Genomic DNA, 19,095 nt, shown 5'->3' on the forward strand with positions numbered 1-19,095 from the left:
GGGGAAATGCTAAATCCAAAAGCAGGCACCTTGGCTTGGCTAAGGCACCTTCAGGAGCCTGGTTACAATCAGCTCAGCAGCTAAAAACCCCAAAGCAAGAGTACCATCTAGTCTTACAGCCATCTACTGAAGAGCGTACATACCACTGTAAACGGCCAGATGAGAGCTAGCGTAAGGATATGAGAGACACAACGTTCAGCTAGAACTTATCCATTCTATTAGGAAGCCAGGATACAAACAATTCCATTTGTAAAATGGGCAAACAAGGAAACAAGGTGGCCTGAACGTTTATTTTCCTCCACAGATCTCAAAAGACAGGTGTAGGGAAAGTTGTCCATTTCTATCATGGGTCCTACAAGTTACTGTTCTTAAACCTAGACTGCTTAATACGTGCAATGCTGGTACAGACAATCACAGAAAGCCTTTTGACAAATTGTACAGGTAACAAGAAGAATCATTTTTAGGATACAGTCATTCATTATTCATTGTAACAGGTTAATTTAAATAGCCATCCGGGATTCAGTAGTCACAACTCCACAAAATTCAGAAACTGTATTGTCAAGTGTAATATGCAAACTCCAGAAAAGAAGAAATGGATCTGCTGAGAACATAACTTCAAGCCAGAAGAGGAATGAAAAACTATAGCTCTGACACATATGGACTAGCACTAACGCCAATTAACAGAAGTTTGTTCTAGCATGAAATTATGAGACAGCATAATGGTACAAAAACCTTATATGCAGATCACTTAAAAATGAATTAACAGAGGACTATTGCATAGTTACTACTAGTTATCATTTTGATTACATTAAGACCTTCACTTCCCCAGACCAATATTTAAAATAAACAGGAAGCAGCAAGCAAACATAACCACTTCGTTAAAGTCATTACATAAACTCTCAAAACAAGACTTAATTTGAATAGTAAAGATAAAATTGAATGTATAAACATGCCATACAGAAAGCATGAAGTTATAAAAACAATTAAGTGGGTTGATGGTATCACATACCAAACACCTGAAGATTTCGTTAAACACAAATGCTCCCCTTCTCATATGACATGATACATGACTAGCATTCAACGCTTGAAAAATCAGATGGGTATCAAGTTAACAAAAAACTAGTGGAAGTCTTAACAGTTGCAGGACAGACAGAGATTTTTGCAAAGCAGCAGCAAAATTTGTATTTGAAGCTACTACTGATATAGCCAAAGTATAGATGTCAATACCAAGTATGACTAGTTCCAATGAAGAGTTTTGGAAGAACAGTTGAAGAGTCACTTCTGACACTGCCTTTACTTACGTATCTGTTATTTCTGCTTTAAAATGCTGTGGATTGTTCTCTTAAAATTTCTGTACTGTAGGCTGAGATCTGCTTTTCCCTAGCCACACTCCCAAGGGGAGACCCTCAACCCATTAGTTACATAAACTACTTCTATAGTCTTACTCACCTCAGTAGGTCATCTAAATATATGCACCAAGATTTAAAAACTGCAGTGCAATCAAAGCACTTTTTCTAGAACAGAAGAGCTGACAATTTATAGGCTATTCAGTTTTGCATGCTTTTATCAGGCTAGTTAGTTGAAAGAAAATGCACACATAATTACTTAATCCCATTAAAACAAAGACAAATGACAGTACAAAACTACAGAGCTCAGCAGTTTGAGCAATGAAAGATTCTGAACTAACATAATAATGAATCATGCAGCCTTATCAGTGTGCAGCTCCTTCCACATCCCTCTGTTATTTCAGCTAAATCAGCATCATGTTTCTTGTATATACCATTCAGCTATATAAAATGGTATCTTTAATAATGAATAGCTACCATAGATTTTCCAATGTATGAGTAATCCAAGGTCTCTACTTTTTCAGTGAAGTGATTACATGTCAATTACACCAAGCAATTAAATTCAGATGAAAATACTAAAAAGTCAGTTGCTGTTTCTGATATTTGGAGCATAAGCATTCTGATATTTGGGGCATAATTCTGATATAGGGAGCATAAGCAGGAGGCCTACAGAGATAGCAAGTGGTAATTTGGGGTTGTTTTTTTTCTTTTAATATATCTACCATAGCCCTCCTACAGAATTTGTATTTTGGCCAGTTTTGAGTTCAGTACCTCATTTTTATCTCCTATTCAGTGTATTATGTTAACAGACAAAATGCAAACTGCACTCAGTTACTGAAGAGGGAAAGAGAAAGCAAACATCTTTCCTAGAGGACATTTAACACAGGTTTGCTGATAAGTTTACTACTGGGGAATAAATAAATAAAAATAATTGTAAAACCATGGAGAGAACTGAAAACCAAACCCATGTAGATTCCCACTCAATTCAAAAGGTACTTCCTCAAAGATAGTAATGGGATTTTTTATACATATGTATATATATATATATTTAATGGATCTATAAGCATTATGATCTTTTGGTTAGATTGTTAACACAAGATAATCTGAGAACTTTAATTTGAGAAGTTGCTCAAACACAAGATCAGCCATACTAAAAGCTGAGCATCTCTCTGGCACAAAGTTGAGACAGCTGTCTGGGACAGGACATACAAGTAAACAACAAAGAGTGCTTATGTGTCATGTTTGCTCACCAATTACACACATTTTGTGGTCTTACTGAGAAACTTTCAGGACAAGGCCAGGCAGGAACCCATATACTAAAGAGTAACGAATTTGAGTGCCATAGTGTATTTCTTTTGAAACTAAGCAGTAACAGTCTTGCAGGCAAAACATTTTTCTTCCCACTTTCCACGCCTTAACTGTGGTTTACAGCAAAAGAAATAATAATAAAAAAAATAATGCTTACTACAATCTGGTTTAGTTTAGAAAAAAGGCGGGGAGGATGGAACTCAGCAGTAATTCTATGTACATGTGGGACAGTGGCTATCTATCTAGAAGTTACACATTTCAATGGATAGCTTCTCCAGGTATAAAGTCTCTCTAGAGAGATCTCTGAAACATGTTGCTGTTCATTACTCTCAGCTTTACCTCATCTGCTTATTAGGTCCTGAACAAATCATTTCCCAAAGAATGGGAAAGGGAACAGACAAGTGGGAACTCTTCCATTTGGACTGTAAAACTCTCCTGGGTATAAACTCTAGCTCTGAGTTTGTGCAGAGTCTAAGACAGAGGACGAGAGGACCTTACTTAAGCTGGAAGCACCAACAAGCCAGCAGAAAAGCAGCAGCAATGATGCTGACATCACTTTGGGATACTTCTTCACAATTTTAGTGTCCCTGTTAAATAGCCTAGCATTTCACCTATCACAATCCCTTTTCACATTGCTAAATTATAACAATTCACCACAAAAATATATATAGTTTCTGCATATACAACATAATGCTTCAACATACTGCAATCTAAAGAAAGAGATACGGTTCCCCACATGAAGCTTACGGTGATGTTCAATGCAACATGCAGCACAAAGGTGCAACGGCACAAAGGTTTAAATGGCTTGTCAGGCTTAAAACTGAATTACACCTCCTTTTCCCAGGAGGCAGAAGTGTATCAGTCTCTTCCATTTTTTTTGTTTGTTTTCAAGTGATTCTTACCATGAAGAGGAAGTAACTGTCCACATAAGTAGTTAACAAGTTGCAGCATATATATTCTTTCCACTTATTACTGAAACAAACAAGGAAAGAACAACCATCTTTACTTTCCAGGTGTTCAGTTAGCTGCATCTATTTCTTTGTAACAATGAAAAAAATTTTGTTTTCATAATTGCTCTTATTATATTGCAACAATGAAAATCTTACTTTGCTTTTCAAAGAAAATCAGAATTGGACTAACGATTGAGGGCTGCTAAGGATAGCAACGGAATTCCTAAGTTAATTTTTTCAAAATATAACGCTAGTACAAAATAAGAATAAAACGTTATCTTTCAATAAGCCAATTGCACGTTAAAGCAAACCTATAAAACTTGTCAGAAACACATATTCCTCCTGATAAGAAGCCTTTTAAAGTGGCAGAATTCCCAGGCACATTCAGGAATATCATTGAAGAGCAGGACTTTCAGTTAAGCCTTTCATCATTCTTTCCCAAACCACACAGTCCAACATCACTTAACCAGAGCAGGGAACATCAATCAAATACAGAAACCATACTTGCTTTATAATCACACTGCTTATTACCATGATATTATCAGAAATAGGATCCTTTTCATACAGGCGAGACAGAAAAAAAAAGACAGGGGAGACAAAAAACACACACTTCCCCCGATTTGCCTTAAAGAACAGATTCCAGTGAATTTTGTTCACATGTGTTGCAAAATACTGCATAAAATAGATTTTATTGAACTCAAAAGGGACCAAGAGATTTAACCTCCATGCCCCAACTGGTTAACCAACTCTCCAGAACCATAAACACGTAAGACTATAAGCCCTCCTGTTCCCCCTGTAGACACAATAATAATTTTCATACTTCCCATCTCTTTAGAGAGCATTAAAGAATACATATGAAACTCTTAAAGCCATTCAAGTAAAAAAAAAAACACTGTACAATGATACTTTCATCACCTATGATGTGAAGTTTCCCTTGGCTGTAAAAAAGGTATTACATATGTTTCAGAAAAGACAGAGCAGCTAGAATGTCACGGAACAAGTTGAACTATCAAAAAAAATATTTTTTTTTAAATAGTTATTTATTTCCTGACTCCTGCTTAGAAACTGCCACACCTACCAGCTTCTTTCTTCCTCCTGAGACCAAGTTTATCAATATACTCCTCTTAATATAGGAACTTCACACTTCAATTTCTGCAGAAATTTGAGGCAGTAATTTTGCCTGGCTATTTGTTACTATCCAACCATCAATTTATTATACAAATTTGCAACATTCGAGTTTGACCCCTTTGGCTGACTATTCCAAAGCAAAAAATCCCTAAGATTTTGTGACTGGCAAATACTGTACCAGTAGAAAACAGAAATAAGGGCTGTAAAGATCTAGTAGGAAGAATGGCTATTTTCAGACTACAGCTTTTTCATGCAGAGGCAGGTACTTCAAACTGTAGCAGTGGGACACTGAGGGGAACACCCGAGTTTAACTCTGCTAAATCACAGAAGTAGCAGTGGTCTCATTCATAGCCAAAACTACAGATGGTAAAAGGCAGAAGCAAACGAAGCAAGCTGAGGGCTGTGATGCTCTGAACCTGGTCATCAGCTGTAACAGAAACAGAAGTGGTGCCTTGTCTCACACCAGCCTGTACCTGAACTAAGAATACAATCGAAGTGCATCTGTATGCCTAAAGGGAACACAATAGGCAATTTTCTGATACCATACTGAGCACAGGTAGCTTTGTTATAAATTCTGCTTACACTGCTCCGTTGAAACTGAAATAATTTAAAGTGTGGTTTAAATCAACAAGAATGCAAAAACATTTCAGTAGTGTGCCTTTCCTCTCGTGTATACTTTTCCTCCAAACTACTTAAATGTTAAGTAATGAAAAATCAATTTAAAACTATTTCACTGGAAATTCAAGTTCTAGTTGTCATTATATGAGTGACTGCAACACACAGTTTGTTGGTTTTTGTTTTGTTTTTTTTTTTTAAACAAGGAACTAATATTTAACTAACAGCAAAACTCCACCCTTTTCTTTTCCCATTGAAACCCACAATTCCCATGGGCAAAGAGCAAAGGTAAGAGTTCAACCTCATCCTTAAGCCATTCTACGTACTACAGCTCAGTTGTTTTGCAGTTGCTCCTCCTTAATTCTATGCATGCTGGTTTGGAAATGACATACTACAACTTCAGCGTGCCCTGCAGTTTCAAATAAACGTTAGGAAACAGACTTCGTGTTTCAAAACCTTCATTCTCAGTGTACAACACTGCTTCTCACTGACACACTGAACCATGTATCAAATCTTAAAATTGCCATCCATACATACATGTTTCTATGTACTTGTAATACAGATTACTGTCAAACCCGTGGATAAGTAAGTGCACATGTATAATTAAGTCCACATAAAATGAAACTACTCTCAGAATCAGGGTGTAAGAATTTTGTATCAAGGTTTACAACCTTTAATAGGAACATTAAAATAAAGAAAGTAACTTTTACGTAATGGAAAACATACCTCTTTAAAGAGAAGCTATGGGTTAACTTCAGAAGGGTCACGTTTCTATGTTTTCTATTTGCAATCCAGTAGCATGTGAACTAGAAGTTCATTAATTATGCTAAAAACAGCATTACCAAAACTTCACATACAATTGCATTTTTTTAATTATTATTTTTTGAAGGTGGCATTTCATCTGAAATGTACCAGTAGAGCTTACCCTATGTTATTAGTAATGAGCTCTATTAATGCAGATTTCACTTCAAGCTAACTTAGATTTACTTCACACAGTTAAGTGAGTTCATTTCACTGGGAAAAAAGATTCCCTGAAGCAAAAAAACATCAACTACTGTGGATGATATTGCCCAACACATTGCTGAAAAATAAATTCTACTGATTGGATTTTTTCATTTCCCCCCCTCAAGCAGCACTTTTAAAAATACAATCTTTTAATGATTGTTTAATTTTCATATAACTAGAATATAAATCCTTTACATACTGCTTTGCTGCAGCTGCAGTATAATGTCTCATTTTTCATGGAAAAAACCTAATTACGTGGTTCACTGAGTTGCCTGTGGTAACACATCGATTTTATTTACATTCAAAAGTTGGACTTCAGTTTGGTCTCAACACTCTCGTTAATTCCAAGCACATTTTCTACAATAGTTCTCTCCAATTCATTAGTAATACCTCACTCCGGCTTTTATTTGAAAAAGATTCTGAGCTATTATAATCTTGTTTTGGATTTCCAGCACTTTTTGTGCACTACCACTACCAGCACCAATTCTATTCTGCCCCTAAATGCAGATGGATTGCTATGAAGTCTAGTCTTACTGAAACGGTTCTGCAAAAGAATCATTGAACGGTCACCACAGAATGCAGCTATTAATGTTTCACAATGAATGCCAATTCATTTTTCCACAAAAACACAACAGAAAAACAGTAACTATTGTGTGGCCAATAAAACTTAAAGATTAATTACTTAACATTTCAACTATTTCAATTGAACTAAGCTTATATTTTGAAAGCAAAAAGATTAAAAGGAAAAAGTATAGTATTCAGTAGAGAATTTCTTGGCTTTACCTTCCATCAGTGTCTTTCCTTCGAACTATTTTCAGAAGGTAATTTGTTGCAATTAACAGTAAAACCTCTAAATTCCCAAATATGAAAAGATTTTAAAATGCTCATTTACAGGAGATTTAAAAAAAAAAAAAAAAAAAGAAGAAGAAAGCATTAGGATATCTTACATACAACCCTTAGGTAGATGATTTGGTTGGTTTTTTTTTTTTGGCTACCTTTTAAATTTAGATATTGCAGACTGTAAAAAGGGAAAAAATGCAGTATGTTAGAATGGTAGATCATTGACTAGAATTGATAAAGAATTCATGAATGCCATACGTATTCATTTGATACTACTTTGAACACTGAGATTCACTGTTAATGTTGAGAGAAAAACCACTGAAGAAAAGAATTAAGGAAAAGGTAAGCACAATCTGACTGCTAAATGGGAGACTCAGATTTGATTTTTTTTTTTTTGTAAACAACTCATACCCTTGTTGTCTATAGGCATAAATGAATTTTAAAGTAAGAAAGAGGGAAGAAGTTAGGGTGGTGGGAAGAATATTTATTTTAAAAAGAAAACAAAATAAAATGAAGACATCTTGCCCAGACACAATAAGGCTCTTGTCAACTTCATGTGCATGAAAGGAGTTGGCATTTTCCCATGAAGCAATTCCTTAATCCCAAATGATGGCATAATAACCTCATTTAATATGCCTCCTTAAAAGAAAAAGTTTATTTTGTCTAAGCTAAACTTCAACTGGCAATCACCGGACACCAATTAACAGTGTCAAATATAAGGGTCACAGAACAATTCTGCGAGCTGAGAAAGTATGAATTCACTTTTAAATCCTATCTTCTTTCCAGAAGAATGTAAAAGTTTAACTTTGTTTTCATGCCTTTGGAAATAATCTATGCTAGGCAATTAAGAAAATGCAAATGACTTATCTTATTGAAAGCAATCAACCCAGAAACAGACTTTACAGTAACTTAATATTCCAATAAAGTCTTCTGTCATATGAACCTACTTGCTAATTCCACTCTTAACTCAAGAGCCGGCAATTAACCATTTTCAGATTTCACTTCAAATTATTAATAAGTGGTACTCAGCTGCTTGATATTCGTAGCTTCTTTTTAAATTGAAAGCCTTCAAAAATACTTCCATTTCAGCTCCTATGAGATTTCTTTTATTCCTTGTTCGTAAACTGCTTTTCCATATATTAGCTGGTCTCATTCTAAATAATACTGAGCATGACAATGGTTATGGGCTTTATGTAGTTATCTAGAGTACATAAAACAAATTGTTGTAATACACATTCCATGCTTGTACACCCTTCAACTAAGCCTATCAAAGCAGGAAGCGAGGAGATAACCTTTTGGTAATTTCAAGAGTATCAAAGCTAGCCATAATGCAATTTCAGCAGCAAAACAGTCCCTTCCTTCCCACTTTCATAATCTTATAATAGAATGAAAGATTCACGAGCACTTTCATTAAAAGCAATACTATGAATTTGTATACCCATTTCACAGGAAAGGGTGCTTATTCTTGATTTTACGCATTGCTTCACACACTTAAAATACATTTCGACAGACAGGAACATCTTCTCGTTCAATAATTAACATACGTTGCTACACAGCAGCTAAGAACATATTTTGTTATCTCCCGAAAGAGTTCCCAATTCCTTACAACTACAGTAAATCAAACCCAGTACCTTGAAAGAATATTAAAGTAATTTAAAGTCAAGTAGAAAAATAGACTTTTCACTCCCTTTATCCTCTTTTACATTAGCAGAATCAAAAAAATTTTTTTTTCCAAAATTCAAGTTTTTCATTTTTCTTTAAATCCCTAATAAATATTGAAAAACACCATCTATTTAATATTTGTATGTTAAACATTTACTTAATTTAGAGGACTCAACTGATAAAATAAATTTGAAATCTGGAAGTTAATTAGTATCAGGAATCCTACCTATCTGTAATAAAAATACCTAAATTGATCTCTGGCAAGTTATTCTTTTCAGGAAACATCCTTGGAAACATAGCTGGCATGCTCTGTTCTCCTGCAGGTAGAGAAACAATAGCAGAAATTAAGTCTGGGCCACAACTATATGGTCTAACATGGATGCCTTACAAAAAACCCTTCCTACAGCTAACATTTTTTCCTCTCAACATTTATCAGCAGACAGGGATTACAACTGCATCAGCCCAATATGCCAAGAATTCATAAACAGAAGTGAACTGAAGCTCCATGTTTTTCCAGTCACAGATCAAGTTTTAACTACATTTTTAAATTTACCAAGCTGTGATTATCATGAACAATAATCTTTCAAGAAAGATTCACCTAATTCAAGATAAGGTATTCTTTTAAGAGTTTCCATCAAAATACCAAGGTAGTGCAAAGGTTATTAGTATCTTTTTGGGGGGAAGCACCTCCAGCAATTAATGGATCAAGTGCAATACACCAGACAATACAAAAGAAAAAAGTTTTGCTCAAAAGAATTCAGCCCACTGAAAAATAGTAACGTTACATGTACCACCTTCCTTTCACAAGCCCTTCTTCCTGCAACAAAAAAGCTACACAGAAGGAACCGTCAATCTGATCCACTTGAGGGGAAAACGTCTTTAAGTGAATTTTAAGTGAGAGTGAGTCAAGAGTTAACTGTAACTTTACCAACACTTCAAGGATGACTGTCCCGCGAGCATAAAAATACTAAAATTGTATTTATTTTCTCTCAAGGAACTTTGTACTGTTAAGCTTCTATTTTGAAACTGTATGATGAAGCACCCGTCACAATACAGGGTTTTCACTTCTGCACCTCGCATTGCTTAGGCCAACAATAACGGCTGGAGGGTACAGATGGGTGTCTGGGGTTTCTCACCGATGCTCTAAGTTCCTCATATTTGTTTGTCTTGTCTTCACAGAGGAACACATGTGATGGCAATCCCAAATACCTACCAGAATTAGTGATTTCAGATATACAAGCTATTAAATCGATAGTTCTTTAAACAAAACTGCATCCTTCTATCAAACGTCCAGTATCTTACTCATTTTTCAAGATACTGTCTAATATTCTCACAGCCTTCCAGAGTGCCCCTCCAGGATCGTGTTTACAGTCACCAAAACAATATTCTCAATAGCAGTGCACATCATAATCTCTGCATTACTCCTAGTAATTCCAGTAGTCTGTACCACAGATGCAACAAAGCTGAATATATCCCTAAAGTCATTATGCAGATTACAAGTTTATAGTCAAAACTGTCAGACAAAAAGGTTGTTTAAAATGTCAGACATAAGTATTCTTTGAAAAAGCAAAGGCAGCAACTAAGGAACAGATATCACCTGCTTGTAATCTTTGTGGAATGCACAGGGTACAAGGCAGCAGGGTGGGAGAGAAGAAAAAACCCAGGAGTCAAGTATAAATTATCTATGGTGCTCCAGATGGTATTTGGTCACCAAATGCAAATGAGATCACTGCAACTTGCAAATCTACAACTTTCCTGTCAAAAACACTGTTAACAGTAAGATACTACCTCCTCTCCATTCCCTTTCTTTTGTAGAACTTACAAAAGAAATTTTTATGGGAAAAGGTACAGCAGCTGTAACTCTTGTCGAACCTCTTCAGGCAGTAATATCATTAAATAGCATTTATCCTTGGGAAAACAAAACTTCCACAAACTAAAACACTCCCAACTTTTTCAAACTTGTAAAATCACTCAATTTTTTTCTCCTACTCCGTGACCCCATACACATTAGCTTTTTTCACTTGGGACAGGATAAATATCTTCTGTCTTCCTTCAAATTTAAAATCCAATCATAACAAAAACCAGAACACAACAGCTGAGGCTGGCAGGAAAAAGAAATGTAGGAGTATGTGCAAGAGACCCACCTTTGAAATTCACAGCTGTCTAGCTAATCTAACTACTTAACTGATCTATAGCTGTTCTGTAAATTATTGTTTTTACTTAATCTCCCATGACAGCATTTAATTATCTACCTAGTTTTGGAAAGCTACTACATAAACAACTGTTCCTAGCACCTCTTGTTTATAACTACTAAGTTGTTTTTGCTATGACTATATGAAATTTTTTAATAGAAGGCAGATTGTTGTTTCCAAAATCATCTATCTTCAATGTTATAAAGATAAGGCAATCCACACAGTTCATATGCAAAACTCTAAAAAGTTTCTGAAAGAAAAAAGTCTCAGTTTGGACTCCTCATATGGTTAGCAAAAGTACTAAATGTCACACAGTATTATTTGAGTGACTCTGTTATTCAGGAAAATCAGTAATTCTAACACAGCCTTGACTGAATAAAAGATAAAGACTTAAATTGAAGTTGCCACTAAATTTTTATTACCCTAACAAAAATTTCACTTTTAAAGCACAAGTCCTAGGCAGGAAAAGAGAAATCCAGAGCATTGTGAGCAACTTCATACTTAGTAAGAATTCATGATCTTATTAACAGCCATTATTTCCTAAAGATCATAAATCTCAAAAGACAGGATTTGTAAAGCTGAAAACGTTTCAGACAGATTCTAGTCTTCCACTTGGGTCTGCAGTGTCAGATTTCTAGGTACATCTGTATGAGTACGAACACAAAAACAAAGCTCTGGTCACTGAACTCTAAATTACTGATCACAGTGACAATCCAACCCACACCAACAAGAATTTAAGCCAGTGCAGCCTATTTCATGACCAGGTTATACCAAAACAAACAGCATGCTATGGCAGCTCAGCTGAGTAAATCACTATGCTTCAGTAACTTACTTATCTGTTTGCATGCCCACATGCAAAGTCCTTTATATTTTCAAGAGCATGTAAGCTCAGGAAACTAATTTCAACTATCAAATACTTCAGTATTGTGGTTTGTTTATCAATAAAAAGCAAAATAACCTTGTTTCTTCTGCCTTGCTGCTGCATGAAACATTGACCAGCGTCCTCTGTCGTATTTCAAGGAATCCATGTACATAAATGCCTCATTCTGGCAGAATTTGATGTTCAGTATTTTGTCAATGCTGATGTTTGAACTCTAAAAAAAACTACTGAAGAGAGCAAGACAGCTCTATCAGCAGTAAAATTTATAATACTTTTACAACTGCCTCACTAAACTATTATCTGATAAGTCACTACAAACATTTCAATGGGCTTTTAAGACAGAACAAGTGAACCCCTCACTATATGATTTACACACATTACAAAGAATCCAAAACCTGCAGTGGAAGGGAGAAGAAAAGGAGATTACTTCCCAAATTCTTGTAGAGTCCTAACAGTTAGCAGGAGCATATTTCTTCCTCTTTCAATTACCATGTACTTCATTCCCCTAAATGCATAATCTTCCTTTCTCCATTTCCAAACTCAATTTTGCATCTTTTCACATCCCTCTGTACAATCTTTTTCTTTCAGACATTTTTACTTTAATGTGAGAGAGCACTGCAAACAAGGATCACTCAGTGACAGTGCTATTGTACCAGGGTAGACACAACTTTTCAGTACAGCTGGCTGCAGCATTGTGAAACACTACGCTCAGACTGTTTATCATCAGTGTGATACTGCTGCTGTTGACAAAAAAGAAAGTGTTCTTGCAGACAATTTTCAGAATTAATTCCACTTAAAAATTATTGTGCTGAAGGCTCCTGCCCGGATGCTTCATCAAATTTTGGACCAGGTGAAAATACGTACCAAAGCGATGCTATCGTCTATTTGCTATACTCCATCCCATACTGCACTTGAGCAGGTTCAGCTATTCATACATTTAAATGCTTCACCACACCATTATCACTGGAAGTAGCATTATATTGTTGTAACCAAGATGTTGGATATAAACAAGCTACATCAATTTACAACAGAAACAGAAGCTATCACCTGCAACTCCCATCAAATAAAAAGACACTTAAGTCCCATATACTGCATTTGAAATATTAAATAAACTATATTTCACAAAGAGAAAAGCATATATTATTAAAGCTTTGCTGGGTAAGTAGAAATATTACCCATGCCTTCATTCAAAACAGGTGCCTCATAAAAAATTAATGTCAGTGGAATGGCTTGGTGCAGCACTTCCGAGCCATCTCCTTAATTATACATGATCACATAGCTACCTGCACGAAATACGCCTCAAGATACACAGTGTTTCCTATCTGTGATTTCACGGGCTGTATTACCAAATAAACAATCTGCTATTCATGGAAGTATGAAGTTTGTAACGGGGTGAAGACAGGTGGTTAGAACAGCATAACCCAGGACCAAAACTGTGGGGTAGAGGTGGGGAGATAAAGGACATCTAGAGCACATGTGACAAATACAGTATTCTGTATACTTGAACTGGCATACAAATTTTATTGCCAAGTAACCAGAAGGTGTAAAGACTACCAGGATGAAAATTTATTGCAAAAACCAAGGAACTGATCCTCGTTATTGGTTTGGGAGGGGGTTTTTTATTACTATTATTATTCCAGGATTAGTGAACTTTCATTGTTTTGATCTAAGACATGAGAGGTAAAACAAGAGACAAATATTCACACAGTCTAATAAAATACCTTTTAAAAGTTAAATTTTTCAGCAAACGGGTCTACTCATAGCAACAATACATCACTGAAAGGGAATTAATACATAATGGATAGTCATAGCCAAAAAGGATCACAACAGATAAAGTTAGCCTTGTTCTGTAATTTTAAGGCTACACATTCTGGAATCACTGAGAACAATCACGTTGCATAAAAATTACCATCACGGCAACTTATCATTGTCACCTTTTTCTACCTTCCCCTTCCTTCCTTTTATTACATTCACTTGTTGCAACTTGCCTCCATTTACACTCATATCCTGTAGCACGACCAATGTGGCAAGTTATGACCTTGCAGATTTACCTGCTGTGCCATGGAGTTTACCTGACTCTGTAGTATAGGTTGTTTATTCCATCAACTATTACCTTATGCCAGAGTTTTTCTTCTTTATTATTATCCTTTGAACTAGAATTTACTTAATTTCACAGCATATTTCAGATTTCACAAAAGTCTAAGTAATTATGTTGGATATAGGTCTCCTACGTTCTTTCAAGTTTTATTTTGCAGTCTATCTGCAGATTGCTCGCAGCAGAAAAGTCAGATTTACAAGCTTTTATTTTTCTTTACGTCTTAATACATAAATTGTGACAAAAATCATGTATGGTAGCAAGTTAAAGCCTTTAACAACAGAGTTCCTTTTTCACTAGAAAAAATATAAACAAATCAAGAAGCAAAGAAAGAGAGTAACTTACTGTGCAGTTCGCGATGTATGACATCTACAAGATTTGGTTCATCTCCCCACCAGAATATCCATAGTTCTTTACAATCCGGTTTGACGTCACGGCGCCACACACAAAGCAAATTGGCCTGCAAGCAGCGGATGAAGCTGAGCAGAATTGGATCATCCTGTGCTGGGGCTGAAATGATAGGGCCGCAGTCCCCATGACCTTCAAAATTGTACCTACGCCATTTGATGCCTGTGAGTTCAGCCTATGGGATGAAAAAAAAAAAAAAAAGGTCATTAAATCACTCTATTTCAAAATTTAGTTATATTCATAGTACTGGTTTGTTTCATTTTCATTGTTTAATTCCTAGAATTTAGCTCTAAGCAGCTGAAGTTAAAATCTCCTCTTATTCCCATATTCTCCTCTTTTCCCCCTCAAAGAAAAAGGAAAAAAATTTTAGAAACAGTACTGAATAAACAGGGCTTACACCTGCATTTAGGTTTTTCACCACAACCTGACTCATTTCCAGCAGATTCATTCATTTCTAACCTTACTGTTATCTTATTGTAATCTTACAAATTAGAAGGAAAAAACTCAAGCAAACAAACAGGGAGACAGAATAAGGCCCTTTCCCTACATGCTGCTTGGTGGCCAAGTGAGTTCAGTATCAGCCCAAAAGCTGACCACTGGAAAGTCACAGCGAGTACTACAGAACATAAGAAAACAAGTCACTTACTGAAAATGGTGAGATGTTACAGGTTTACTACATGAGTTTCATTTTTATTTCGCTCAAATGAACAAAAGCAGAATAAGGACAGTTGCCGTTTACTGTCTCTCAACCAGACAGAATTCTCTTATTACCCATCAAGGAAAAATAAGAACAACAGGAAAACGGCTACCCAGACTTTTGGGAAGAATTTTCCCTCTACACAGGGTAAAAATCTGAAGGAGTGTAGGTGTCCCACTGCATAGCAGTGTGAATAAACAATTACCAGGGAAGAAGCCAACATAGTAATCAAGCCATGAAAGAGCTGGCAGCTAGAACCAGGGCAGCAGAGCAATGGTTTTTTTGGTGGTTTTGTTTGGGTTGTTTTTGGTTGTTTTTTTTTTTTTTTTTTTTTTTTTCTTTTTTCACTTTTAATAGCAGATACTCACAGCTGTCACATTCAGTTCCTCCCATCTCTGAAGTGTCCAGATTGCTACCTTTTTATCTACTTCTATTGCCCTGCCCATCATACTCTTCCTCTCCACTCCCAGTTTGTCCCTATGGCTGTTGCTGCATCCTCCTTTCTCTCTACCCTCCACCGGCTCTGGGAGCCTGCCCAGGACAAGGGGGAATACTCGTGTGACTTTTAGACTAGCTAACGTCAGTGTCATTATCAAATAAAAGAGTGGTATGTATATTCTCTGTGTTCACAGTGGGCTTGTATTCTAGTTTCTAACCCATGTTACCACATTCTCACTGCTGTTATTACCTTTGCTTCATTTACAGTATTCACACCTTCACTTTGCTGTTCAGAAAGAGCCGGTGTGCTCAGCTCTAAAGTGGTCCTACAGGAGAAGCCAGCTGGTCTACAGCAACAAGCTGCAAAAACTCAAATACACCATCTACACCTTTGACAAGAAAAGTCATTGCCAGGGAGAAGGGAGAAAGCACAGCAGTGGGAACACGAGCTGTAGGAATGCCTGTCTGCGCTGCCCCTCCCCCAAGTAATAAATTAAGCTGTATCTAAACAGTAAACATTCCTTTCCTTTCCTTTCTCTGGACAGTACATATGGAAAATACTCACAAGAAAAAGGGTGAATTTTTACTCCTAAAGAAAACAAAAGACCAGCAAATCACATATTCCTCATGTTTTCATCATCTGCACAAGGACATTTAAGCTACTGGCCCACACTGCTCCTCCAAGACCTACATGTCACATAGAGAAGGATATCCCTTTTCAAGTCCACAAACTTAGTTCATTTAGAAGTTTAAACTCTAAAATGTAGTCTCCTTCACCACAATAACTGGAAGTAGGCTGTTACTTGTTCACGAGCTAGCTGGTTAACTGCTGAGGAGCTAAAGGTGACATTCATCATACTGACAACACAAGCTAAAAATACTCGTATTTCTTTGATCTTATAAATATATCCTCTAAAAGAGTTTCACATCATTCTGCCTGTATATTGCCTAGCACAGCAGGGTTCTGGCCCATGACTAAAGTTCTTGTGACTATGCCTCAGGGACTATTTCCCTAAACACTGAACTACCCAGATTCAGTTTACTGTTGCCTATTTAATTTTCCTCTGAAGAGGTCTCACCAGGCACACAGGAATACAGCAGCTGACCTCCACTGGGAAGGGAAAAAAATCTGACAACACATTGAACAGCAGTGAAATTGGTTTTATTTTTTGCATGCCCCTAAACCACCAGTCATCTTCAGCTCCACATTGTGGAAGCGATGCCACCTGTACCATGCCAGCAGGATACACAATAGTGGCATAACCACAGCCAACACTGGATTATCCCTGTTGAAGACTTTCTACAGGCAGCACTACCGCTTTTGCACTCAGACAGAAACGCTGATCATCCACTCAAAGTGTTGGGGAACTATGGAAAAGCAAATAGGAAAAGATAGTTGAGACTGGCCCAGATACACAGCATATATGCCGTGTTCCTGGCACAAAAGGAGGCACGGGAGTGCAAGAGGGAGAGGCAAAAGGGAAGGACAAAAATTTTTTTTCACAGTAGGGTGCTGTGTAGCACTGGAATACCTCACACATTACATAATGCTCTAAGAGAAAGTACTTACACATGCTTCTCCAAAACATCTACATCTGTTCTACATGGATCTCTATCTATAGCTTGGAAAGGGAACGTGCAGAGTTTCTGAAACAGTGTAATGAATATGACTACAAATCACAAAACACCAAAGATTAGTGCCAGCATAGGCAACCTAGGAGAAAAACGTTAAATGTTTGTATCTCATATCCACTAGGAACATATGGTAAGTCACAAAAACCACGAAATAGGAGGATGACAAAAACAAAAACCAAAAAACCCAACCAAACAAAAAGGGTTACTCAACAGCACCACTCACTTGATCAACACAGCAGTAACTGTTTGAAACAGCAGACAAGCTCTTGCAGCCTTCTGGTAGCTCAGAGGTACCAACCCATAACATTCCATCCATATTACAGATGAAATATAGTCAAGAAAAGCATACAGAAACCAGCAGAGCTGCCTCCAATTTAATTCTACACTAACAAACTTCTGGAGTGTCTAATTCTACAGACTGTGAGGAATGACTAACCACTAGAGCTAACCAGATCACTAGTGACCACCCACACAGAAAGTGATTCCCACAAAAAAAAGAAGAGACAAGTACTGGGGGTTTTGGACTCAGTAGCAGCATAAAATGACATCTCTCACATGGTTTCCTGGTCGAAGTTGCAGAGATGGGTTCAGTGCATCTGTTTGGCTATGTCTGTTTCTGTTTAAATTTTTAATAGGTAAGCATCAATACTAATCCCTCAGAACTTCTAGATTTTATCCTTCCGTTAATTAAAACGGAATTCAAAAGAAGATCTGAATCCAGAAGTAGTACACAGGAGAAGACTGCACCAGGAACACTTACATATATTCTATGCCTCTACAGATTTTTTGCATAAAGTATTTAACATACTATAGTGAGAATATCTGCATCCACGTTACGTTTTCTTAATTTATTTAAACAAACAAGGATCTCTAGTTTTAAAAGTCCTCAATCTGTAGCAGGGTTTTTACAGACAAGACAGACGATGGTCCGTGGTTCTGGTGATCGTATTGAAGAACTAAACATGGTTTCATTTATGCTTAATCAGCAGCAAACACAGGCTGCAACCAAAATGGCAGCCTCTTACTCATCCCCAGCCATGCATTTCCATCTCCCAATCTGACATTAGATCTAGTGATCATGCAATTGTTGGGTGAATGGAATCAGTTCACCAATTTAAAGATGAGAAACAAAAAGAAAGAACGTTTATCAGATCAGCACAGACAGCCTACCCTGCAGCCACATAATCACTAGAGCAGACAGAAGAGCAGGAGTGAGAACACACAGCTGAGAGCAGCAGTGGAGTGGGATCTCCCCTTTCAGTGACAGCTCCAATCAGATAAAACAGAACATTAAACTGCACGCAGAGACTGTTGTTAATGTACACCTTAAACCAACCCAAGCAAGCGCCGGTGCCAAAAGCAGTCCTGGACCAGCCTGCCTCCCCTGCCTCAGTCATGTGCTCCTGACTTTACCACCACCTCTGCTTTACGGCAGTGCTCCTGTTCACATAGATTCACACTGTGGTGGACTGACTAAAAATCAGAAGTCTTATATTAAATGCTTTTTCCCTCTACTCAGATTAGTCCCCATGCCCGATTCATTAAAAGAGCCACAGAGATGCCTGTACCCGTAAGACAGAGGACCACAAAGCAGGTCAGGGAGGGTAGAGCTGCTCCTTTTAGTATGACTGTTGGTTTTAAAGCAGCCTCAAAAACTCACTGAGATAGAAACCAAGATTGCCAACCTGAGGACAAAACGGTGAACATGCTGTTTTACTTACAACTGGTTAGAAACGAATGCAGAACAAAGCAAAACTCTTGCCAGGTGATGTAATCTACTGTGTTTCTTGCATCTTTTCCCATATGCGTAGCCTTGGCTTATTATGGTTGCTGCAATGTTCTTAACACTAAAAAGCCTGACAAAAAAGGAACTTACAAGTACTTACTATTAACCAA

At 36.9% G+C, this 19,095-nt stretch overlaps 1 protein-coding gene across 2 annotated transcripts in view; it reads right to left on the reverse strand.

The window, feature by feature from the left end:
- MED13L (mediator complex subunit 13L) overlaps nucleotides 1-19,095 on the reverse strand; it is a 201,650-nt gene that overhangs the window by 166,886 nt on the left and 15,669 nt on the right. Inside the window, exons 2-3 of one of the 2 annotated variants that reach the window (XM_074844600.1) lie at nucleotides 14,367-14,604; nucleotides 9,100-9,171 (exon numbers count right to left, since the gene is read on the reverse strand). In XM_074844600.1, coding sequence (XP_074700701.1) covers nucleotides 9,100-9,171; nucleotides 14,367-14,604 — 310 coding nt within the window. The remainder of the gene's footprint in view (nucleotides 1-9,099; nucleotides 9,172-14,366; nucleotides 14,605-19,095) is intronic. The other variant, XM_074844601.1, reaches the window with a different exon arrangement.

Source organism: Strix aluco, chromosome 18 (genome assembly GCF_031877795.1).
Source record: "Strix aluco isolate bStrAlu1 chromosome 18, bStrAlu1.hap1, whole genome shotgun sequence".
NCBI classification, from domain to species: Eukaryota; Metazoa; Chordata; class Aves; order Strigiformes; family Strigidae; genus Strix; species Strix aluco.